The sequence below is a fragment of the Squalius cephalus genome (assembly GCF_949319135.1).
Source record: "Squalius cephalus genome assembly, chromosome: 17".
Lineage (NCBI taxonomy): Eukaryota > Metazoa > Chordata > Actinopteri > Cypriniformes > Leuciscidae > Squalius > Squalius cephalus.
The window spans coordinates 6,980,834-7,007,450 of record NC_137138.1 but is presented as its reverse complement, the minus strand read 5'-3'; the positions used below and the strand labels follow the sequence as shown (position 1 = coordinate 7,007,450).

At 35.3% G+C, this 26,617-nt stretch overlaps 2 protein-coding genes across 5 annotated transcripts in view; both read right to left on the bottom strand.

Annotated features, from left to right (window-relative positions):
- slc4a4b (solute carrier family 4 member 4b) overlaps positions 1 to 17,750 on the bottom strand; it is a 58,234-nt gene extending 40,484 nt beyond the window's left edge. For 2 of the 4 annotated variants that reach the window (XM_079847932.1, XM_079847933.1), the window contains exons 1-2: positions 17,263 to 17,666; positions 2,421 to 2,491 (exon numbers count right to left, since the gene is read on the bottom strand). In XM_079847932.1, the coding sequence (XP_079704058.1) occupies positions 2,421 to 2,491; positions 17,263 to 17,279 (88 nt within the window). In that variant the 5' untranslated portion in view covers positions 17,280 to 17,666. Of the gene's footprint in view, positions 1 to 2,420; positions 2,492 to 17,262 lie in introns of all 4 variants that reach the window. The other 2 variants (XM_079847934.1, XM_079847931.1) reach the window with 2 other exon arrangements.
- Positions 17,751 to 18,881: 1,131 nt separating this feature from the next.
- dck (deoxycytidine kinase) lies at positions 18,882 to 26,569 on the bottom strand. Its single transcript, XM_079847935.1, has 7 exons — positions 26,321 to 26,569; positions 25,714 to 25,829; positions 22,113 to 22,306; positions 21,832 to 21,979; positions 21,622 to 21,737; positions 19,927 to 20,026; positions 18,882 to 19,501 (listed from the first exon to the last, which is right to left on the bottom strand). The coding sequence occupies exons 1-7, from the start codon at positions 26,409 to 26,411 to the stop codon at positions 19,475 to 19,477; spliced, it is 792 nt and encodes a 263-aa protein (XP_079704061.1). The 5' UTR covers positions 26,412 to 26,569; the 3' UTR covers positions 18,882 to 19,474.
- Positions 26,570 to 26,617: the final 48 nt, after the last annotated feature.

The window sequence follows — 26,617 nt, the reverse complement described above, 5'->3', positions numbered from 1 at the left end:
AATATTATTAATATAATTCATATTACAAATAATATTAATATAATTCTTATAAAAAATGTATAATATTAAAAACTAATCAACTAAAACTATTAAAAATTACAAAGCACATCAAATTACCAAAAAAAATTAAATAAAAGCTAATTCAAACTATTAATAAATACTGTAAAATAGTCAAACAAAACTGGTGTGATGACGACCAATAGTATTGCATTGTAATTCACTTTCTGACATAAGCTCAGAAAAAAAGTCATTTCAGAGTTAAATTTTTACAACATTTCTTTTCTTTGGAAGAACAGGTACTGATGAATCATTCACAATGAGACCAGGAACATGTGTAAGAAGGAATTATCAGTCTGTTTCTGTGTTGGCATGCATTTGTGTTTTTTTCTGAGGGAAAAACTGACTCGTATCTCACACTTGCTAGATTATAGATAAATGGCAACAACTTCCTGTACAGCTGATCAGGCAGGAAATGGTAAAACATCTCCAGGATGTGGATGTAAAAACAGAAAGCACACAGGCTTAGACGAACACACACTCACAGAACAATATAAGGACTAATTGCTCATCAATTTAGTCATCCATCAATCATGCTTTAGTCATCCTTCATTCATTTCAGGTTTGACTTTAAACAAATACGTCCACCAGACGTTATCTGATAGCACTAGTGTGTGTGTGTGTGTGTGTGTGTGTGTGTGTGTGTGTGTGTCCATCATGTGAAAGTCCAAAGTTCAGGGATGATGAGAGACAGAGAGAGAGAAACAAATATAGAAAGCGCATGAGTGTGTGAAATGCTCATGTTTGCGAATGTGTGTTTGATCTGCTTTTGATGTGAAGATATTTTTAGATGTCTAAACCTGTAATACTTTATACATTCCACAACTGAAAGGGGAATTCACTCAGAGTGAACTGTGCCAAGTCAATTATTTATAAGCTGCAAACATGGACAAAACTGGGGCTGCAAATTTGAATATGGCCCACAGTGTCAGTATTCCACTCATTAAACACATTAAAATGATTCTAAGATGAGCAACATTTGCATGGAAAGAGACATGACAATAATTTATTTTAATACTAGAATATTTTTTTTAAATATTTTATTAATAAAATATATAACTAATACTATAATATAATAAAACATACACACACACACATATATATATATATATATATGATTAATATAATATTGTATAAATTATAATTATATATATATATAAATTAATTACTTTTTTAAAGGATGTCAAACAAAATATTTTATTCCTTCACATTTCATGAATATATACGTATAACATTTCTGCTATCAAAATTTTTTGTGTTGTAAAAAACTATAATTTTTATAGTTTTAAAAAATATATACAATACAAATATATATATATATATATATATATATATATATATATATATATATATATATATATATATATATATAACAAAAATGCATATATTTGCATACATTATATATATATATATATATATATATATATATTAGGGCTGTCAAACGATTAATCGCGATTAATCGCATCCAAAATAAAAGTTTGTTTTTACATAATACATGTCTGTGTACGGTGTATAATTATTTTCTATATATAAATACACACACATGCATGTATATATTTAAGAAATATTTGCATGTATATACTGTGTATATATATTTATATTATATATAATTTATATTATATATAAATATTTTATATATAAATGACACATTTTCTTAAATATATATATATGCATGTGTGTGTATTTATATATAGAAAATAATTATACTCCGTACACAGACAGAAATTATGTAAACACAAACTTTTATTTTGGATGCGATTAATCGCGATTAATCGTTTGACAGCCCTAATATATATATATATATACACACACACACACAGTATTTGTATTTTATATATATATATATTTATTTATTTATTTATTTATATAAATATATATAGGTGGCATATGTGAATAAGACAAAGGGTTTTGCACTGAAATATAGTGCGCTACAGTGACGCCCATTTAGTCAGTTCCAGTGTGGAAACAGATTCTGTGTGTGTGTGTGTGTGTGTGTGTGTGTGTGTGTGTGTGTGTGTGTGTGTGTGTGTGTGTATTAAGATAGTAAACATCTTCACGTGTAGAGCTTTGGTTTGTTACATCTGCATCACTCATAATCCTCTCCTGCCCTTAAACACAAATTACAACCAATGCAAGAATAAAAAAAATCAAAAAAAAACACAGCTGGCCCTCAACAGAGAGTGAGACTGGAGTGAGTGAAAGTGAGCGTGAAACTCAATCCACAGTACGTAAGAGTCTTAGGGATCTACAGTCGTCACAAAGGAGATCGTATATCACACAATATATTTAAGTGCGTGTGTGTGTGTGTGTGTGTGTGTGTGTGTGTGTGTGTGTGTGTGTGTGTGCGTGCGCATGTTTCGTACCCTCAACCTCCTCGTCACACACGTTTTTGATGTAAGACGCTCCCCTGTCCACTATGGCTTCATCCTCCATTCTGTAAAAGAAAAACCATAGAGAGGGAAAGTCAAATACAAAGAAACTATAACCCAGACTATGTCAAGAAAGAGTAAAAACATGTTAAATCTCGCGCTGCACGCGCACGTTTCTCAGAACAGTGTTTCTTCTGAAGGAGTTCACTCACTTGTGTTTTAACCTTTCCCTTTTACCTTTACTTGTTTATCAGGTGTGTAAACCTGAACCAGTCTGGTTGTGATTCAAGTCATCACATGTCTTTCACTGAGGATTGGATGCATTGGATGACTTGAGGGTGAACTCTTAAGACTTGAAACAATAAGAAACCACATAGAACTCAACATAATTTAGCAACAATATAGCATAGCCCTGGCAACCACCCATAATATCCTTGTGTGGAGGTGAAAAATTTGGCATGCTTGTATGAAAACTGTTGCTTTTCAACGCTGACACCATCGTTCTTATAACTGTGTACAAAGTGATGAGGAAGCCTTTGGAGCTGAAATTCAGATATGGTTATGGCCGTTTAGTTTCCAACACGCTCTGTAAGCGGTAAACCAATCACAACAGACTGCGCCATCTGACCAATCAGAGCAAAGTAGACCAAATCACAACAGATTGGACCATCTGACCAATCAGAGCAGAGGTAAACCAATCAGAGCAGAGTAAACCAATCACAACAGACTGCGCCATCTGACCAATCAGAGCAGAGTAAACCAATCACAACAGATTAGACCATCTGACCAATCAGAGCAGAGTAGACCAATCAGAGCAGAGTAGACCAATCAGAGCAGAGTAAACCAATCACAACAGACTGGGCCATCTGACCAATCAGAGCAGAGTAAACCAATCAGAGCAGAGTAAACCAATCACAACAGACTGGGCCATCTGACCAATCAGAGCAGAGTAGACCAATCACAACAGACTGGGCCATCTGACCAATCAGAGCAGAGTAAACCAATCACAACAGACTGGGCCATCTGACCAATCAGAGCAGAGTAAACCAATCACAACAGACTGCGCCATCTAACCAATCAGAGCAGAGTAAACCAATCACAACAGATTGGACCATCTGACCAATCAGAGCAGAGTAGACCAATCAGAGCAGAGTAAACCAATCACAACAGACTGGGCCATCTGACCAATCAGAGCAGAGTAAACCAATCAGAGCAGAGTAAACCAATCACGACAGATTGGACCATCTGACCAATCAGAGCAGAGTAAACTAATCACAACAGACTGCACCATCTAACCAATCAGAGCAGAGTAAACCAATCAGAGCAGAGTAAACCAATCACAACAGACTGGGCCATCTGGCCAATCAGAGCAGAGTAAACCAATCACAACAGATTGGACCATCTAACCAATCAGAGCAGAGTAGACCAATCACAACAGACTGGGCCATCTGACCAATCAGAGCAGAGTAAACCAATCACAACAGACTGGGCCATCTGACCAATCAGAGCAGAGTAAACCAATCAGAGCAGAGTAAACCAATCACGACAGATTGGACCATCTGACCAATCAGAGCAGAGTAAACTAATCACAACAGACTGCACCATCTAACCAATCAGAGCAGAGTAAACCAATCAGAGCAGAGTAAACCAATCACAACAGACTGGGCCATCTGACCAATCAGAGCAGAGTAAACCAATCACAACAGACTGCACCATCTGACCAATCAGAGCAGAGTAGACCAATCAAAAACAAACTGGGCTGTCTGACCAATCAGAGCAGAGTAGACCAATCACAACAGACTGGACCATCTGACCAATCAGAGCAGAGTAGGCTCTCAGAAAGAAGGGGTTTAGAGAGACTGAATCCTTTATCGAGTCGTTTTAGACATTGTGAAAAAAGAGCTGATGCTACAATGCATATTGTGAGAAAATTAGTGGGTTTTTTTCATTTTATTTTTTTTACCTTGAACGCAGGTAAACCTATTGTTGGAGGCCGCCAAAACAAAATTAGTAACGTTTAAAATAGCATAATGGGGCACTTAAAAAAATGACTAACTCCAAACATTTGAACAGTAATGTATATCATATAGGCTGGACAAGGTTTTTACTTCAGAAACAACTAGCGAGAAGAACAACTGTTTACTTTAATACATATTCTCACTTCCTATTCCGTTATTTTAGTTTCTCTCTGACACTTTTATCCATGAGGTTATTTAGATTCACAGCTGGTCTCTGTCTTCTTTATGCATGTATATCTCTTCATTTCTTACACTCTGTTATACAATCGTTTCATTGAAGCATGTATTATCCATGATTGAAGTGAAGTGAAGATTTCACAGTATTTATCCCTCCGGTCACTCTTTACTTCATTTCCTGTGTTCTTCAGAATGACGAGCAAAGCCCAGGTGGTCATGTAACCTGGTTAGATGAGCTATGTTATCTTGTGATTAATATACGTTAAACATGAGCTGGATGTACTGTAATCTCTGTGTTTATCATAACCCCTCACACACCCTGAGGAAGCCACACTGCCACATGGACATAACTGATGGATCAGCATTTGACAATCGGATTTCTGGCAGCGCATCAACTCTCTGCATTTCAAACTAAATAAAGTTTATTCATCCCTAGTGGAACACAAGCGGGAAATAGAGCGCAAGATGTATTTAACAGATGTTGATCAAGTGGTACAATGCATACAGTTATGCTATATTAGTTATGCTAGTTATGCTATTAAAATGTATTTATTTTACAGATTTTTTTTCAAAAAATTGCATAAGCATAAATTAAAGGCAATACGATTAATATTAACTAAATATATTTCTATATTAATAATAATAATCATTTGTGTGTGTGTGTGTGTGTGTGTGTGTGTGTGTGTGTATGTATATATATATATATATATATATATATATATACACACATATACATATATATACACAAACACAGAAGTGTGTGTGTGTGTGTGTGTGTGTGTGTATATATTTATACATGTATATATATATATATATACACACACACACACACACACACACACACACACACACACACACACACACACAAATGATTATTATTATTAATATAGAAATATATTTAGTTAATATTAATCGTATTGCCTTTAATTTATGCTTATGCAATTTTTTGAAAAAAAATCTGTAAAATAAATAAATTTTAATAGCATAACTAGCATAACTAATATAGCATAACTGTATGCATACAGTACAGGTCAAAAGTTTGGCAACATTACTATTTTTAATGTTTTTGAAAGAAGTCTCTTATGCTCATCAAGCCTGCATTTATTTGATCAAAAATACAGGGGGAAAAAAAATGTAATTTTGCACAATATTATTACAATTTAAAATAATGGTTTTCTATTTTAATATGCTTTAAAAATTAATGTATTCCTGTGATGCAAAGCTGGATTTTCAGCATCATTACTCCAGTCTTCAGTGTCACATGATCCTTCAGAAATCATTCTAATATGATGATTTGATACTCAATTGAACCTTTATCTATATAATATTCATTGTATGGTTATATTTATAATACAAAATAATAAATATTAATAATAATATTTATTGTATCGTTTTATGCTGATAAAATCTTAAAATTTGTGATTTGAGAATCACATTCAGAATAATGAAAAATGACGACTTTAATGATCTAAAACATCTCAATGCATTTTGATGATGTAAAATATATAAATGTGCTTAATTGTCACAAATAAAAAAAAAATGCTTATGCTCTTTATGAAAATGCTTGGGTGTTTGGGGGAGAAATATGACAAAACTACAAACTACAACCACAAAATCTGTTACCTATGGAGAGACTGATCAAACACACCGATGGATTTGTTTATTACGGTTTATGATCATGAGGAAAATCATGAGACCCGGGCAGAGGAATGTCATGAAGCTAAAGTAAATACAAGCAATAAAGGTGTGTAACTGACTGACGCACGAGCTCCCAGCAGCCCTAGTACCATGTGTACCTATTCAGAGGGTGGGACAAATGACACATTCATAAACCACACTGATAGCGACGAAGAACATTATCTCCAGCCAATTTCACACGTGATCTCAGAACCTGACGTGTTTACAGAGGCGATCAATCAAACAGCCAACAAGGTGTTGTCTATAACATACAAATGCTTCCTGGGGTCAAAGGTCATGTTGAATCTGACACCTGAGGGTGGGTAAGTGGTTTATTAGGTGATTGAGACAGTCATTGAATATAGTCCTTGAGGTAAACTTGAGTTGTGACATGTCTATTAGGCTGAGTTGTAAATTTAGATACTACACTAAATACACAACAACAAGCACAGTTTGGCTCTCGTAGCAACTCTCACAGCCACGTAAGAAAAGAAAGAGTGAAAGAACGAAAGAATAGCAACATCATTGTGTAAGTGGGATTTCAACAGAGCTTTTAATAAGACCTTCTGATCTTTAAATCCTTCTCATATGCTCTAATTCCTCAAATGTAACGGCTTCTGTGGGAACGGCACTTTGTTTCGGTTTAATCCGGTCTAAACTACTTGCCAATTTGGTTTTTGTTGTATGCAATTAACTTTATGATCCAAGCAAAACAAGTCATTTCAAAAGTAACAGGATTGTTTGCCAGATATGCAACTACGCATTAGCCCAGCATTTATATTTAGCTTTTAGCACTTAACATGAGACCAGATCATGACCCGCAGAGAAAAATATAAACATCTTGAGAAATCACCGAGCCACTGAGGTCAATTCAAATTAATCATTTGACTGAATCTGTTGATGAGGTTCACATATTAAATTGATCAAAAGGGACAGTAAATACATTTATAATGTTACAAAAGGCTTCTATTTCAAATAAATGCTGTTCTTTTGACCTTTCTATTTATCAAAGAATTCTTAGGAAAAATGTGTTTCCAACATTGATAATCAGGAATGTTTCTTAAGCAGCAAATCAGCACATTAGAATGATTCCTGAAGGATCACATGACACTGAAGACTGGAGGAATGACAGACTTCTGGGGGCCCCAAGCAAAACTTTGTCCGGGGCCCCTGACAATGCATTCATAACAACCCCAAAATGACCCCCAACCAAACAATGGGTTCAAAAACAAATGAAATAAACAGTTTAGCCTACTATACAGAAATTGAATTAAGTAATCAAATGTAATAAAACTCTGTATAGTCTTCTTCACCGTATACATTAATTCTCATTAAAGTTACTAAAGTTGTTCAGTGAAGAGCAGTGAATGATTCTCTCGGTTTTGTGGTTGTTGTTTGATTAAAGCTGCTCTAAGCGATGTCACACATATTTAAGGCCAAAACATTTTGTCACACACAGCAAACATCTCCTCACTATCCGCTAGCCGCCTGTCCCCTGAACACACTGTAAAAAAACGCGGTCTCTGTAGACAGCCCAGGCTCCACAAACGGCAACAAAAACAAACTGGGTTAACCCGCACCACGAAACATAACAAACTGTTCCAGCCAATAACCGACAAGAAGGATTTGGGGGTGTGGTTTGGGGGGTTAGTGCACGGATGAGGAGGAGGGAGGGTCGAGCTAGCCTCCGTTTTGTTTGACAATACTTCGAACGTCAACAAGAAGTGACGTCACCCAACATCACTTAGAGCACCTTTAACATTAGATGACACAAACAGGTTTATTAGGCTGCTGTCACTTTAAGACCAAATGCACAGATCTAATATACTGACAAGCATTCGGTTACTTTCCCAACTGTTGATGTAACCGATTAGCCTGGAAATCCAGACCTAAATCTGAAAGATTAATGGTCTGGCGTCGACTAATGAAAATCGGCCAGCTCGAGGGGCGGCACCAAGCATGCATTTGAAAATCTCACTGCACACAACTGGATAACACTACGACCAATCACAACAATAAGCTCCATACGCTTAGCTACCAGCGACGCTAACTGGTAGATTAGACTCTTGCCGTATCCGGTCAGCAAAACAGCAAAAACGCCCTTCTTACAAAGGAACGATTCGAGCGTCGTCTTCTGTTCCTGTTTTAGAGAAAAATCCACGTCTAACTCGTTCATTGTAGCGGCCAAAGCCGTTTCAAACAACTGGTGTTCATCCATAGCCATCTTGCAATGTTTACTAATGACTTCGACGTCATCATCTGTTTAGCTCGCCTCTGGCCCGCCTATATCAGATAACCCGATGTGATTGGTGCAGCTCGGATACAAGGGCATATTTAATGAGCATCATTACTCGACACCAGAGTAAACTCGCTGAGCAAATTCAACTTGTGCTCTCACGAGAACTCTGGATTACCAGGGTAGTAACCGATTGCATTTAAGTGAAAACTCGCCAAGACGGACATCTTGACATATTTTTGTGTGTATTTGTGTGTTTAAGCGCACGCGCACAGAAAGACGCCTGGGGTAAAGCGTCTCTTTCGCAGCTCTTCAGCTTTGATCACAGGAATAAATGACATTTTAAAATATATTCAAATACAAAACAGTTCTTTTAAATTGTACAAATATTTCACAATATTACTGTTTTACTGTATTTTTTATCAAATAAATGCAACCTTGGTGAGCAGAAGAGACTTCTTTCAGAAACATTAAAAAAATCGAATCGCCCTTAAACTTTTGAACTTGGTTCCACAGAAGACAAAAGTCAAACAGGTCTGAAATCAGTGCCCGTAAATGACAGAATTTTCATTTTGGGTGAACAACAATCCCTTTAAGCTGCAAATTAAACATGAAGTCATGCGGTTGAGGGATAATACTATGTCATTCCCGGCAGCCATTGATTGGCCATATAAGTTCTCAGCAGTTAGTTTAGCTCAGCCAGCGTGTTAAGCTAGAGTTTAGTACAGCGTCTGTTTGAGGCATTTGGAGTAACAGATGGTGTGACGGTCAGGCCGAATGGTGTAGATTTCTTTAAATCCTGAGCAGCTAGAGCCAGTTAATCATTCCGGCTGACAGGAGAAAGAGAAGAGGAGAAAGACCAAAACAGCACCTGAGACTCTCTTGGTGGCCAGACCCAGACCTGATCTTTACAATCAATAATATCATCCTAAATTAATCAAACAAGTGCAGACCGATGTTTCTTGAGCAGCACATCAGCATATTATAATGATTTCTAAAGGATCATGTGACACTGAAGACTGGAGGAATGAGGCTGTAAATTCAGCTTTGATCACTGGAGTAAATAACATTTTAAAATGCATACACGAGACACCTGTCTGTCTGGAAACAAAAGCATGTTTATAAAGCACTGGGCTGATAAAATGAACACTTTTGAGGAAGAATTACTCACTGGATTTGCCAAAGATGACCAGATTAATGTCATCAAATCTTTGTTTTGTTTGAGACGCTAAGTAGCAAGTATATATATGTGTGTGTGTGTGTGTGTGTGTGTGTGTGTGTGTGTGTGTGTGTGTGTGTGTGTGTGTGTGTGTGTGTGTGTGTGTGTGTGTGTGTGTGTGTGTGTGTGTGTGTGTGAATATTTAGCATTTATTACTTAGGACAGATTTTTTAATTTGTTACATTATTTATTAATCTTTGTTAACACTAAAATACAGCTGTTCATTGTTAGTTTATTGTTAGCTCATATGAAATAATATTAACAGGCACAACCTTTGATTTTAACAATGAATTGAATGTTAAAATTAACATTTAAGATTTTATACGTATTTTTTATTAATAGTTCATGTTTATTAATGTAGTTAACAAATGAAAGCATACAGAGTGCAACAGTTGGAATCCAGAAGTAAAAACTCTATTAATTCTGTCCATAGGGAAACTGATTTTTAATGGTAACTTATAAAGTTTTAAAGACAGCCCTACTGTGAGCTATGAGGTTGTTAATCAATGGTATTTGCTTTTGTTGAAGTCATCAGCCTACATTATTTCGACTTCATTTAAAATAATCAGTGGAATTTGCGGTGAAAAACTACATTGATGCTGTACAATTCCACCAATCAGAGTCAAAATGTCAAAAAAGATCTTCTTAGCTCCGTCCACTCCCATGAAGCACATGTAATTGAGTCGATCTACCTAAAATTATTAAATATTTGCATTATATATAAAGTTTTACATTTCTCCATCATTTTTATGCTGTTTGCAATGCTTCATGGGATTGTAGAATCCCTATGGGAAAAATGAACAGAAAAAATAGTTCCAGAACCAACGCCGCTGAAAAAGTGGTACATATCGTAAAGTGTCACAAGAATAAAACACTGTGATTGGTCACTTTATCAATCAAACGTCCTCTTCTCTCTTGATGTGACTATAGATGACGAGCACAAACCACCATAAACCAGCCTGGACTAACAGAGACATTCATGCTGGTCTAAGCCGGCGTCCCAGGACGTCTGTGAGTTCCTGAAATAACAGCAGCAACTGAAATAAGGAGAACTTTGGTAAGCTTCACTTCCCTAAAAAAAGTAGTTTGCAGACCCCTCACAGAATGAAATACATCTACACTTTACACCTGTTCAGGAGACCAGGGTGTGTTGAGCCTGTCCTCTCCATCTTCTGTCATCTACACCTCTTTTCCTCATTCCATGTGTAATCTCTCTTCCTGTCAGTCAATGTCATCCAGCCTTTCTTTCCTTTAAGTACAAGGCTTCCTTTGTTTTCTACAGAACTTTTTCTGTCTTCTGTCTCTTCCTCATATTATGTTCTCTCCATTGTATTTTCTCTCTCTTTCTGTTCCTCTTTCTATCTACATCTCCTGCACACTGACAGACGGGATCAGGATGTAAGGATCTAGGAATTAACCCTTGCTTCAACAACTTACACAACACAGTGGTATAGTCCGATCATAAACAAATGATTACAAAGTTGTCGAATTAAACTAATAAACAGTGTTCTATAGCAAGAAACAAGTCATTTCCTTTTAGAAGTCATTTGTTTTAGGTACATATAAAACATATTGAATTTTTTATTTAGAAATAAAAATTGAGGATTTTTTTTTTTCCTTTTCATTTTAAAAGAAACACTTTACTTAAATTTCCAACTTAAACTGTCATAAATCTTGAAAGCCTTGAAACACATACTTCAGTTTGGTTGCTTTTTAAAGACGACACTTGGCAGATTATTGCACAAGTGAAAAAAAAAAATTAAGTAAAAAAACTTTATAGAAGTTTATTATCACAAAAAAAAAAAAAGCTCAAAAACACTATTTTTTTTAATTTAATTTTAAATTTTCCAAAACATGTTTTACTGTAAAACTATGGAAAATCAAAGCCAAAAATGTAAACAAGTTGTGCTCCAAATTTGAGGTTGATATCTCTTATAGATATCTCTTATTTATGATTTCAGTAAGATTTTGTTTGGGTGCAGTACCAAACGTTTCCACTAATTGAAATCCGCTTCCCGTACGTTTCCAAAGCGGCCGTCAAAAAATACAAGTTTGACTATTTTTTTCAGGACAATTTAACCTTTTCGAATCATGTCCATGATCCTTTTGTGTTCACATAGCAAGTGCCAAAAACTTTACCAAGTTTCGATGAAGTAAAAAAAATTCTAAATAAATCCACAACATAGAATTTTTTATCAAAAATGACTGAAGAGCACCAGAGGGTAAAAAGCCTTTATAAATAATGTATTAATTATGCCTTGTAAAGAACCTTATAAAACATTAATAAACCGACATAAATCTCTCTCTGTCACACATTGGCATGATGGCAAAGTTAATTTAGAAACTAGGTCAACACTTGTTTAGCATAATGAAATAATGTATGTTAATGTTATGAATGATTATACAGTGCTACTGAAGATTATACAGCAAATTACAGAGAATTTCAAGCATTTATAAAGGGGTCATAAAAGAGTGACATTCCCTGATCTAACAGATAAATGAAACAATAAAATGCTTTTGCAATATTTTAGTCACCTTGCACAGAAACTCTGGAATAACCGAGGAATTCCACACACTTCAGCACTTGTCACTTAGACATCAGTCAGTGAATATTTGTGAGACAAGCCTAAACACACAGTGACCACAGCAGTCAAACAGTGATATGAACTTCCAAACGCCTAAAACACATGTCTGGAAGAGACCGCAGGATCCCACAGGACAAGAACAAGATCTCAGGACAAGATCCCTAATCGTATGACATCTTTAACTGGCAAAGAGGAGAAACACCGGGGTGATTTATAGGACAGGAACTAATCCAAGACATCAAGCTGAGACAATCAGGAGTCAGAATGACCAGTCATTGATTTAAAGTCAACATGAAACAGCAATCGCAACATATTGTTATTTCCAAGCGAAACAGGATATTAAATGAGAAAAAAATTAGACTTGATTTTAATAGGAATTGATTGGTTGAACTGGTCAAAAAAAAATTAAGGAACATCTCCACAGATCCCAATGGTAATGCTTCTGTTACAAATCTATCATTATTTGTTATTATTGCCATGAAACATGTAATATTAAGTAATTAATTAATAAATAAATAAATATATATATATATATATATATATTCTTATTTTTATGTGACCATGTACCACAAAACCAGTCACACGGGTCAATTTTTTTAAATTGAGATTTATACATCAAGGCTGAATAAATAAGCTTTCCATTGATGTGTGGTTTGTTATGATAGGACAATATTTGGCCGAAATACAACTATTTTAAAATCTGGAATCTGAGGGTGCAAAAAAATAGAAACATTGAGAAAATCTCCTTTAAAGTTGTCCATTTGTGTTCATGATTATGCTGCATTCACTCACAAAAATAAATGTTTTCTATATTTACAGTAGGAAATTTACAAAATATCTTCATGGAACATGATCTTTACTTAATATCCTCATGATTTTTGGCATAAAAGAAAAATCGATATTTTTGGCCCATACAATGTATTGTTGGCTATTGCCACAAATATACCTGTACGACTTGTGATCCAGGGTCACATATAATTTATCATAGTTATCAATTTATTTATTTTTTATTTGGCTAGAAATATGTGTGTGTGTGTGTGTGCATATACACAATATAGTGTATTTTAAAACTATGGTATTACCAAAACTCTAAAAAAATATATAGTGTGTGTGCATATACACACACACACACACACACACACCTTTCACCAAATGCCTGTAAATCTAGCAGCTCTGCGTCAAACTCCAGAACCTCAAGTTCACATATGAAATCAGCGCTGCGCTCCTGATACATAAATCCTTCTATTTCAGAACACACAGCGTATCGCTATAGAAACCCAGCGGCTCAGGGCCACTTCTGTCCGTCATTCACAGGCGAGAGATGACCTCACTCTCAAGGAGAAAAAAAGAGATAGAAGAGTCAAGGCGAGCATTTCTGAGGGCAGAGTCTACCAAGGACATTCCACTGTGACTGCATTTCCCCCTTGTGAAACTTCCGTTCACAATACCTGTGCAGGTGAGACGGACAAAGCACCAGGAAGATGTTCGGAGTGATGTCTGGGTACTTGCAGACAGTCAGAGGAAGGGAAAGAGCCGTCACGTACAGCTCAACAGGTGTACAACAACTGTCGCACTTATTCAGTGCTGTCGTACACAGATAAGCCTGTGTGAGTTCAGGTTAGAAATCAGGAAAAATCACACACTATGAAATCCCTGCTAGCTTACTTCTTTCAGGTGTGGTGGGATCATTTGACAGCTTTAGATTCTGAAAGACAGATTCAAATACCATGGTGTCATCAATGATTTTGTAAACCTGTAAAAAGGGGCGACTTAAAGCAGCGTGACTGAACGGGATGAGCTACATCAGTTATTAATCCAGTTATTAGAGAGACAGAGAGAGATTAAGTGTGTGAATTACCTGAGTCTGTGCGTCTCTTAGTATTCGGCAGAGACGCCTCTACTAATAATGAAACTGCAAGTTTATCAGCTTCAAGAACAGCACCGTTATTACCTTGCTAGTGAGAGACGTCATGGAGCTTTTAAGTTGCTAACTATTTTACTGATAAACTCACCAGTTTAAGAGTCCATACATTATGTGTGCGTTTGAGCGGGAGAAAGTGAGAATGTGCTTTCCGTACATAAAATGTCATTTTGTGGCAAAAACATGGGAATAATTTGTCATTTTTATTGTTGACTAGTAGCCTGGGTTTCCCCATTCTGCCTTGAGCGCAGCACGATTTTATTCACGCTGCTAGGCAGCCTGGACACCATGGACCAGATTTTCCCCTCAAAAAGGGAACCAATCACAGAACGGGGAGGGAGCAGCAAGACGATGACGACGTCTATGCGACACACCGAAGCAGTTTGTTTATATCTATGGATCCAACATGGCAGCAGACGCGAAGTTACCTTTCGATGCAGCCTTAGATAGTGTTCTTAGTAGTTTAGAACGCAAGTTTATTTCGTCTTCTTCCTCGTCGAATTTCTGTCGCTCTACATACGTCATCTGGTATAATTGAAACGATTGGCTAGGAGCTACGTACAGGCGCATTTGATAGACATTCGTATAGCGCCCAATAAACGGCTCTGGGCATTCGTAAACCACGCCTCAAATACAAGAAAATGAACATGTGGTTCCCAGACCACGTCTCAATGAGAAGAGGTCTGACGTTAGCCAGGCTAGTTGACTAGATCTATTTGCTTGATCAGTGTCGTTGTGGGTTTTGGTTCTTTTGCTGTTGTCGGCTGTAAGGATCTTTGAAATAACTGATAAAGACCTGCCTGAACTACTGAAGCTGTGCGTTTCCCTGAAAATAACTGCACACCTTAGAACGTTCCTCAACCAATCAGAATCAAGCATTCAACAGCCCCGCCCATTGTATAGCAAAATATAACTACAGCCTTGGCAACTAACTGAAATAAATGCGTTTAAGTACTAGGAACTAAAGTTTAAATACAAAAGCTAAATTACAAAAAAAAATAAAAATACAAAAGCACATAAAATTACAATACATTTAAAATGAAAACATTATTAATAAATACTAAAATAGTATATAAATAATATTAAAATGTTTACACTGCTTTTTATACATGGTTATACCATGGTATTATTCAAAGTAACAGTTTTTGTTTTCATGTTCCATAATAATACCATGATTTTGTTTGAGTACCACATCAATACCATGGTATATGCATCAAATGGTATTACTATAGTACTTTAAAATACACCATAGTACTCAAAGGTACTTTAAAAAACCTGGTACTATTTTGGTCGCAATGGTACTAGATGTCCAAAAAACATATTTTTAAGTACTTGTAAGTTAAGGTATACATCAAACTACCATGGTATTACAATTTTTGTGAGCATGATACCATGGTTATACTGCGTTTAAATACCACACTATATGGATATGGCATACTAACAATCACAGTACTCTCTGTAAGTGTTAATTTCCCAGCAATCAGCGAGTTAGTGCTTATTTAAGTGTAAAAATCATAATGTCTTTAGCACTGCATAAGAAACCAGACACCACATGATCTATCCACTCCATCTGAAGAGCCCTATTGGGCAAAAAAATGTGATCCCTGCAGGCAGCTGGCTCTTTTTTTATGACAGCACAAGTTGCACAGAACTAAAAAGAGATCAAATCCCGTTTGGAGCTTGCATCATATCCAGCCACCAGATTCAGGCAGGCTAAGCGACACACGCATTGCTCCTGGACGCTAAGGACCTAATTGGTTTTGACAGGAGCTTCTTGGAAAAAGATTACTCTGACAGTTCAAGCCGCGGCTTCAGGGAACCTGTAAAGAGGGCGACTTAAAGCAGCGCGACTTGGCAGTAACGTTAGAATGAACAGGATGAACTACATCATACATCATGTGTTGCCGGTGGAACCCCCTGTTAATGGCCTCTGGAAACCCCATGAGAGATTTCATTCAGATAAAACATGAAGGCTCTTCAATGGTTCTTGGGTTCGGCAAAGTTAAACACTTGCTTCCATGAACAACCTTTACCATCCATGGAATCTTTCAATTGCACAAACGGTTCTTTAGATTATTAAAATGTTCTTCACACCATGAATTCTTATTTTTATTTTAAGAGCTATTCACTAGAATGTTTCCTAGTGTTTCCTCTATGGCATTGCTTGATATGAAACCCCTCTTTTAAACCTTTATATTTAAAAGTTAATTTTTCAGATGGCCAAAAAGTTCTCGATGTTCCATTAGGTTCTTGTTCTTCAGATCAAGCGTATTGATTTCAGGGCTGTTTTTCTAAAGACGTAGGGAATAAAAAGTGATTGTGGAACCTAAGAAGGTTCTCTGAGGGAATTAAACGGACACTTTCAGTTGTTGATAATCTAGGACAGTTTTCGAAGCACCAGTTCACAGATGGTTTCTAAAGAACTGAAAGATAAGAAGTTCTCTGAAAAAACTCGAAAGATTCTCATACACTGTTAAAAATAAACTACTCTTTTCAAGCATTTAAAGGAACCTTACAGTGAACAGTTGAAAAAAGAACCATATTTTTCTTTGTCTTAGAGTGAAGAACATTCTAAAAAATTATTTTTTTTCCACTATAAAGAACCTTTTGTGCGATGAAAAGGTTCTATGGATGTGAAAGGTTCTTCATGGAACCACTGATGCTAATTTAACAACAGCTTAAAAGGACCTTAGAACCAATAGGAGTGCATGAAACTAACACTATGATGCTGTTTGAACATTTAGGATGTTCATGAGCTGTCAAACATGCATATGCCCAGTTTAATGTCTTTGATGGATAATCACCTCCGTCCCTGAAATTCGAGCCCTAACCGCAGCTCTATTCCTCTGTCCTGGAGGATATACTGTTGCACCTTTACTTTTTGTTGAAGAAGCAGGACAGATCCAGTGTGGGAGGGCTGTTACACTCGACCCAACCATGGAAACAGAACTGCTCTCGACTGAAACTCTCTGAGGAAGATTACACGCAAATAAAAGTACTCACTTGTTTTTGTCGCTCATGTTGGCTGTATTGTGCGGGTTCTCTTCTGCCAGAGACCCTGTTTCTTCCCCTCACGCTGAGTTAAAAGTGCGTCCGGGCTTCACAAACACTTTCAAAATACGCGCAAGTGCAAATTCGCTCCAAGTTCAGCGTGTCTGGATGCGTAAAAGCAGGAACACATTCAGAGACTCGCTTCTGTTTTATCTGGAGCCAGAGATATTTCACTGCTGCTTCTGCTAACTACGATACATTCAGCCACCCCAGCAGTCATAACGCAACAGGCTCACGAACTCTCTCTGTCCCGTCGGAAAACACTCCACGTTGCGCGTAAACCTGCCCGCGTCGCGTCGCGGTTCTCAGCGCTCGTCTTGAGTCTTGTTCCATATTTAAAGATCTCGCCCTCCTCCAGCGTGACGCAGCAGTGGGAGGATGAGGCGCGAGAGGTCACGCGTGTGAGATGCAACAGCGAATACCTGCATCCTCACACAAACACGGAACACACATGAAAAACACTGAGCTTTAGGGTTAGAGGTTTAAAAAAAAAAAAAAAAAATCTTATATGCTGTCTAACATTACTTTAGCAACTAATTCCTAATAGTCAAAATAATTCATATTAGCCCATACTAATATTCAATACTAGTTACTAGAGCTTTAATGTTGGAAATATTCAGTCAATCAATACTCATTACTAGTATGACTTAAGTATGCTAACTGTATCAATATTATATTATAATATTTGATAATTATTGTTATTAACATACCTTAGATACACTGGCTCCAAAGATGGCTTGGGGAGTCATGTGAAGCGTAATTACTGATATAATATATATATATAGGCCTATATATATATATATATATATATATATATATATATATATATATATATATATATATATATATATATATACTTTTATTTGATTCCACATTACAAGCGAATTTTCGTTAGGAATCAATTTTTTTTTAATAATTCAACAGATTAAAACAAATTTCAGATTTGAAAAAAAAAAAAAGATTTCCAAATAAACATGATTTCTAGAATTGCTGAGATTGAACAGTACTTTGCCAACTGTTTGGCCAAACACACACGCACACGCGCGCACACACACACACACACACACACACACACACACACATTACACACTATATAAATGGCTTTTCCCTGAACAATTACATTTACAAAACAATGATGCCCCTTAAAGGTAAATGTGATTCCTTAAACACCTGATACTGAAATATGAAGTATTTGGTATTGTAGACTTGTTCAACATTTAGCAGAACGTTCTAAAACGTTTAGACAAAAATCCAGGAATGCCATCCAGTTCAAGTTTCAAGATTATGTTTTTGGTAAGAAAAAGTTGTTTTGTACTTAAAATCCTAAGAAATGATTGTCGATGCCTCAGTTCTTATGCATTTTTGACAAGAAGAATTCAAGGAATAGTGTTATTTTTACTGTTCCTAAAGGCCTGTAGAACTACGCCACCAACTGGGCGTTCAGGAGTATAACCACACACCTGTGCACATCACAGCAACCCTCATTATTTACTCACTCACCATCATGCTTGTCCAGCACACAGGCTTGAAATGACAGGAGAAAGAGAGTAAATTATGATTCATTTCATTTTGGGTAAACAATTCCTTTAAAGCCAGACAAATAATCCTTTGAGGCAGAATGGTTGAATATATACACACTACCACTCAAAAGTTTGGGGTCAGCAAGTAAAAGTTTAAAATAATAATAATACTTTTATTCAGCAAGGATGCATTAAATTGCTAAAATAATGTTGTAATGTTACAAAAAATTATATTTCAAATCTTTGAACTTTCTATTAATTAAAGGAGCATGAAGCAGAATATAATGATTTCTGAAGGATCATGTGACACTGAAGACTGGAGTAATGATGCTTTGATCACAGGAATAAATTACAATTTGAAATTTACTGTTTAATGTACATTTGATCAAGTAAATGGAGCCTTGATTATTATGAGAGCATTCTTCGCTCTTTAGAAAAAAATTATAAAAGTAATAGAAATAAAAGTGAGAAATAAAAGTGAAAATTAATATTATTATTTAATTCATAAAGCATAAAAGTAAAAACAATTTACATAAAAACTTTGATAAGTGCTAAATTGACACTACGGTTTCATAGTTTCGAAATGTAAAAAAAATAGACAAAGTTAAATTATTCTGTCCATCAAGCAACATTTCTCATCATAATCACAGGGAGCTCAGAAACTCTTTTACCTGAAAAAAAAAAAAAAAATGAATCAACTTTTAAACAGAAACTGTCCTCATATTTTACTTTATTGCATGTGATGCGTGCATGCATGAAAATAAATTTTGTGTGTGGGTGTGTGTGTGGGGGACTCTAGACTAGAGTATTAATCATGTATAACATGCATTTTCTACAGTACATAATGGTCCCTGTATTGACCCTCATCATAAGACACAACTTCAGTTCTGCCACATTTGAAAAACGTCACAGACTTGCACTCAACACATGCTCTGGGTGATGGATGTATGGGTGTAAGAATGTCATAATGAGGGTGAGTAAATGATGACGACATTCACTTTTGAATTAATTTTTACATGTAAAAACATATTCATAGTGACAACTCAACGCTTCTTCTATGATAACAGACTGAAGTGTGTGTCTGTGTGTGTTGTACCTTCTCAATCATATCCGCACACTTGACCTTGTTGTCTTTAAAATCGTCATCAACATCCAGGGTAAGAACTGGCACTTCCTTCAGATACTCAAAGTCCATACTGCACACATACACACAATGAGGGTACATTATATATATGTATAAATGTGTATGTATGATTGTATTATATATATATATATATATATATATATATATATATATATATATATATATATATATATATATATATATATATATATATATGTGTTTATATTTATATGTTTTATATATTCACTTTTTAAGGATGTAAAATGTAGCGAGATGATAAAAAATGCATTATATATATATAATGCATTTTTTATCATCTCGCTACATTTTACATCCTTAAAAAGTGAATATATAAAACATATAAATATAAAATAATAAATTCCATTCTCTCACATACACACAACTAGTTTATTTGATCAACAATACAGTAAAAACAGTAACATTGTGAAATATTATTACAATTAAAAAAAAAAATGTTTTCTATTTGAATACATGTTAAAATGTAATTTATTCCAGTGATCAAAGCTGAATTTTCAGCATCATTACTCCCGTCTTCAGTGTCACATGATCCTTCAGAAATCATTCTAATATGCTGATTTGGTGCTTAATTATTATTGGTGCACAATTACTAATGGTCCTTATTATTAATGTTAAAAACAGTTTAATATTTTGTGGAATTTTTGATGCATAGAAAGTTCAACAAGATATTTCAATCTTACCCCAAACTTTTGAATGATAGTGAATTATGGTTTCCACAAAAATATTGCTCAGCACATAATAATAATAATAATAATACCGGTAATAATAATTGTTTCTTGAGAATCAAATCATCATAATATAATGATTTCTGAAGGATCATGTGACACTGAAGACTGGAGTAATGATGCTGTAAATTCAGCTTTGATCACAGGAGTAAATTACATGTTGAAATATAAGTGTATCCTGAAGAGGGATTTGTAGGTGGAATGCGTTGATCAACCTTTTTAATGTTTTAATGAATTAGCCCAGGTTTTTTTTAGTTAAACTACGTGAGTGTCTTTACCTCTCATTTATCGAACGAGCACCAGTAGCTACGCATTTATACCCCTGGAGCATATCCAGTTAGCTTGTTTTGGAAGAATACATGTTAAAATGTATTCAAATAGAAAACAGTTATTTTAAACAATATTAATAATTCAACATTTTACTGTATTTTTGATCAGATAAATACAGCCTTGGTGGGCAGAAGAGACTTTTCAACATAACATAAAAAACAAAAATCATAATTATTCCAAATTTTTGACCTGTGGTAAGTGTGTGCGTGTGTGTGTGTGTGTGTGTGTGTGTGTGTGTGTGTGTGTACTTGTACAACTATCTTTGTGAGGACCAGTTTAAATTTTAGACCATTGGAGTGAGGAGGACAAAGAGAGTAAAGTGAGGACATTTTGGCCGGTCCTCACTTTCTGAGAGCCTTTAAAGGCCTGTTTGAGTGTCAAGACTTGGTTTTAGGGATAAGGTTATAATAGGTTAAGGGTAGGTTAAGGGTCGGTTTAGGGTTAGGCGCTTAGTTGTGATCGGTAAGGTTAGGGTAAGCGGCTAGAGATTGCATTGTGTCAATGAATGTCCTCATAAAGATAGATGTACAAGAATGTGTGTGTGTGTGTGACACTAATGGCTTGTGTTTGATACCTCATAGTCCTGTGCTGTAACCAGCACTCATGTTTATAGTGCAGTTTCTCCAGATATTCCAGTGGAATTCCCTGTTCCTCATCTCTTCCTCTCAAATGCAATCGCGCCAAACACCTCTGAAACACAAAAATCACATGGTTTTGTCTTTTTCACAGTAAAGCACACTCACATTACACACTTTCATCACCCCATCTGGGTGAGTGTTCATACCTCTGGTTTCGCCCGTAGGTAAATGATGCCGTCCAGCTCAATGTGCTTCCCAAACTGCTTATGCAGCCAGCTGTGCCAGTCCTGATAGATCGCCCACTCGGTTTCATTCACACACTCACTCTCATAGAGGTTAGAGGCAAAGATGTACCTGCAACACACCAATCATATGATTAAAACAAAAAGCCGATTAGTACATAATAATGGTTGTATAACAATCACAGACTCAGATGCACGTGTCTGGTTTGCCCCAGGGATGTTAGCGGCCTTACTCTGTCATTTACCTGTCACTGTAGACCGATCTCTCGAAGAACTGCACAGGATTCTCCGCCTCTCGGAGTTTCCCATTGGTGGATCTGATCTGCGAGCGGATGCGGCTCATGCAGGCGTAGCTCTGGAAGGTGTACGCCCAGCGCTCGGGCTTCTCGTACATCATCTGCAGCACGTTTCCTCCACTCTTCTGAGAGGTGGTCAACTCCTGAAACAAACACATGCACGTTATATCGGTGCACATTTGTGTTATGCATCTAATATTTGTGCTTCAAATTCTGAACTGAGATAGATAAAATTACAATTAAATAATCATAATTAAATTAGTCAGTTCGGTTAGAATTACTGATCAATGTTATGCCTTATATATATATAAACCTGTATGAGTTTATATAAAATCCTATAAGTATATACAGGTGCTGGTCATAAAATTAGAATATCATCAAAAAGTTGATTTATTTCAAGAATTCAACTTAACAGGTGAAACTAATATATTATATAGACTCATTACATGCAAAGTGAGATATTTCAAGCCTTTATTTGTTATAATTTTGATGATTATGGCTTACAGCTTATGAAACCCACGAAATCAAAATCCCAGAAAATTAGAATATTACATGAAATCACACAGTAATTACACAGTAATCCCATGGTCATTGAACCAGGTTTTGGTTCTTTTGGCAGTGTGGGCCGGTGCAAATCCTGCTGGAAAATGAAGGAAGCATGAAGTGCTCTGAAAATGTCCTGGTAGACGGCTGCGTTGACTCTGGATTTAATAAAGCACAGTGGACCAAAGTCCTCTTTTCTGATGAGAGCAAATTTTGCATCTCATTTGGAAACCAAGGTCCCAGAGTCTGGAGGAAGAATGGAGAGGCACACAATCCAAGATGCTTGAAGTCCAGTGTGAAGTTTCCACAGTCTGTGTTGGTTTGGGGAGCCATGTCATCGGCTGGTGTTGGTCCACTGTGCTGTCCACTCAACGCAGTCGTCTACCAGGACATGTCCAGAGCACTTCATGCTTCCTTCAGCAGACAAGCTTTATGGAGATGCTGACTTCATTTTCCAGCAGGATTTGCACCTGCCCACACTGCCAAAAGAACCAAAACCTGGTTCAGTGACCATGGTATCACTGTGTAATTACTGTGTGATTTCATGTAATATTCTAATTTTCTGAGATTTTGATTCTGTGGGTTTCATAAGCTGTAAGCCATAATCATTAAAATTATAACAAATAAAGACTTGAAATATCTCACTTTGCATGTAATGAGTCTATATAATATATTAGTTTCACCTGTTAAGTTGAATTCTTGAAATAAATCAACTTTTTGATGATATTCTAATTTTATGACCAGCACCTGTAAATATAATCAGCCATAACATTGATCAGTAATTCTAACCGAACTGAGATAGATAAAATTATAATTAAATAATCATAATTAAATTAATCAGTTCGGTTAGAATTACTGATCAATGTTATGGCTGATTATATATATATATATATATATATATACTTATAGGATTTTATATAAACTCATACAGGTTTATATATATTTCAGGCATAACATTGATCAGTAATTATAATAACCAAACTGATAAATTATGATTATTTACACTACAGGTAAATACAATAATAATAATAATTATTATTATTATTAAGATTTTTTATGTTTTTGAAAGAAGTCTTGCTCAAAGATGTATTTACAGTATATACAGTAAAAACAGTAATATTGTGAAATATTTTAAAATGCAATTTATTCATTTGATGCAAAGCTGAATGTGTCATATGCCTTCTAATTTTTAATGTCATAACATAAATATTCTTTCAAAAATCTTAATTATTTCAAGATACTCAGACACACATATTCAATTTGATTGAAAAATTGTATAACAACACATATTAAATATATATTACACCCAGCACAAAACACTAGTCCAAAACCTATATCAGAACACTCTTAATTACTATTACTACTGTACACAAAACAAAACAAAATACATCCTGGGATGTAACATTATATTATAGGGTTAATGGATTTTTTAAGTGATCTTTTACAGTGTGAATAATCTGTCACAGAAAGTAGGGGACAGTGGCATTTGCAGACAAACCTGCTAAAATAGGTTTAAGTGACACTTCAGTATTGGGTCAAATGCCATTAATGTCCACTGTGAGTCATAGAAACAGCCACTAACATAAAGACCAGCTTCTCGACACGTTTGAAAGAGACAAGGACCCTCCTCCAACTCTCCGACTGAAAACATGAATTCAATTAAGATGTAATTGACTTAACACTATATTTATCAGTGGTAGTGAGTGTGTGAGAAGGCATCTGTTCTGCTTGAGTGCTCAGCTGTTGAGGACTCAACCATCTGCCAGTGTTTGCCAGAGCCGTTTCCAGGATCACAGGCCTATTTGTCATACATGTCATAAACAAGTAACGGACAGTGACCACACACAATATTTGGACGCTTTGTCTGAATGTCATAACATTAGACAACAAAACATCCAACCAAGTGCCATCTTCACTCAGAACTGACCCAGAAAACTACTTTTAGTAAAATGTTTTTGTTTTAAACGTGTTTGTTCTGTTTCATTAAAACAAATGCCTCTTGTTTAAACATTTTGTTATCTAAAGCCAAGACATGTGTGCATATTTTCAGGGTGAATTGATGAGTTAGTTACTTACTATGGCAGTTTCTTATCAATGGCAATCTATATTTGTAAGATATAATTATATTTTTATATTACCTTATACAATAATGTACAGTACAGGCCAAAAGTTTGGAAACATTACTATTTTTAATGTTTTTGAAAGAAGTTTCTTCTGCTCATCAAGCCTGGATTTATTTGATCAAAAATGTAATATTGTGATATATTATTACAATTTTAAAATAATTGGTTTTCAATTTATTATACTTTAAATTATAATTTATTTCTGTGATGCAAAGCTGAATTTTCAGGATCATTACTCCAGTCTATCACATGATCCTTCAGAAATCATCCTAATATTGTGATTTATTATGAGTGTTGGAAACAGTTCTGCTGCCTAATATATTTGATGAATAAAAGGTTAAAAAGAACTGCATTTATTCAAAATAAAAAAATATTTTCTAATAATATAAATCTTCTTTACTATCACTTTTTATCAATTTAACACATCCTTGCTGAATAAAAGTATTGATTTATTTAAAAAAAAGAAAGAAAAAAATTACTGACCCCAAATTACTGACCAGTAGTGTATATTGTTGTTACAAAAGATTTCTATTTTTTATTTATTTTATTTTTTTAACTTTTTATTCATCAAAGTATCCTAAAAAAGTATCACAGGTTATGAAAAAATATTAAGCAGCACAACTGTTTCCAACTTTGATAATGAATCATCATATTAGAATGATTTCTAAAGGATCATGTGATAGACTGGAGTAATGATCCTGAAAATTCAGCTTTGCATCACAGAAATAAATGATAATTTAAAGTATAATAAATTGAAAACCAATTATTTTAAATTGTAATAATATATCACAATATTACATTTTTTTTCTTTCAAAAACATTAAAAACAGTAATGTTTCCAAACTTTTGGCCTGTACTGTATATTTCTATCAGTTATTTCTGTACCTCATGGTCGTTGTGATGAGTTTGTACATTGCACCACCTAGCGATGGGTTCCGGTACTACCTCCCATTCTCTGTCATGCTCCTCCAGCAAGCGAACAAAAGTGGATTTACCCGCCGCTAGAACAGGACAATAACAGATAAAAATCATATTTAAAGAATACGACTGGAATAAACGACAGAAACCTCATATACAACAGTCAAATAACCACTCATAACCTGCGCTTTTAGGCGGAAACTAGATGTTTAAAACGAATATTCACAATCACAACCCAACTTTCGCTGCACGATTCTTAGATTTTAACAGCAATTTTTTTGTTAATTTTTAAGAGAGACAAAGTCGAAATATACACACAAACAAATATTTAATGTGACTAGAAATCTCATAACCGGAAGTGTTCGCCAATGTCAATGTCGTTTTGAAAGTGTATAAAAATTTATAAACATAAAATGTATTTTTCTTCACAAGTCAGACCACTAATTTCATAAGCCACAATCTATGCAAGCTCATGTATAAGTTATAAAAACTGGATTTGTAGCATTCAATAGTTATGTTCAGTCCAGCAATTAAATATGATTTACAGTACTAACAAATACAATGAATGACTTACCAATGTTGCCTTCAACTGAGATGCGTTTCAATATTTTCTCCAGACTGTCATCCAGAGGACTGGGACAGACTCTTTTGGCTGTTGGAGACATTTTATTTTTTATCCAGCAATGCAGAAATGTGCATTAACACTCGGTTCAGTTACAGTCAGTTAGTAAGTTACCCGGAAAACAGACGGGACGTTAAATTCTGGCGCTCAAACGGCAGAGCCTTCCACCGGAAACAGCTGCTTTCAAACCACACGACATATGCTTGACATAACACTTGTTTTTTTGTTTTTGTTTTAAACGACATTCAT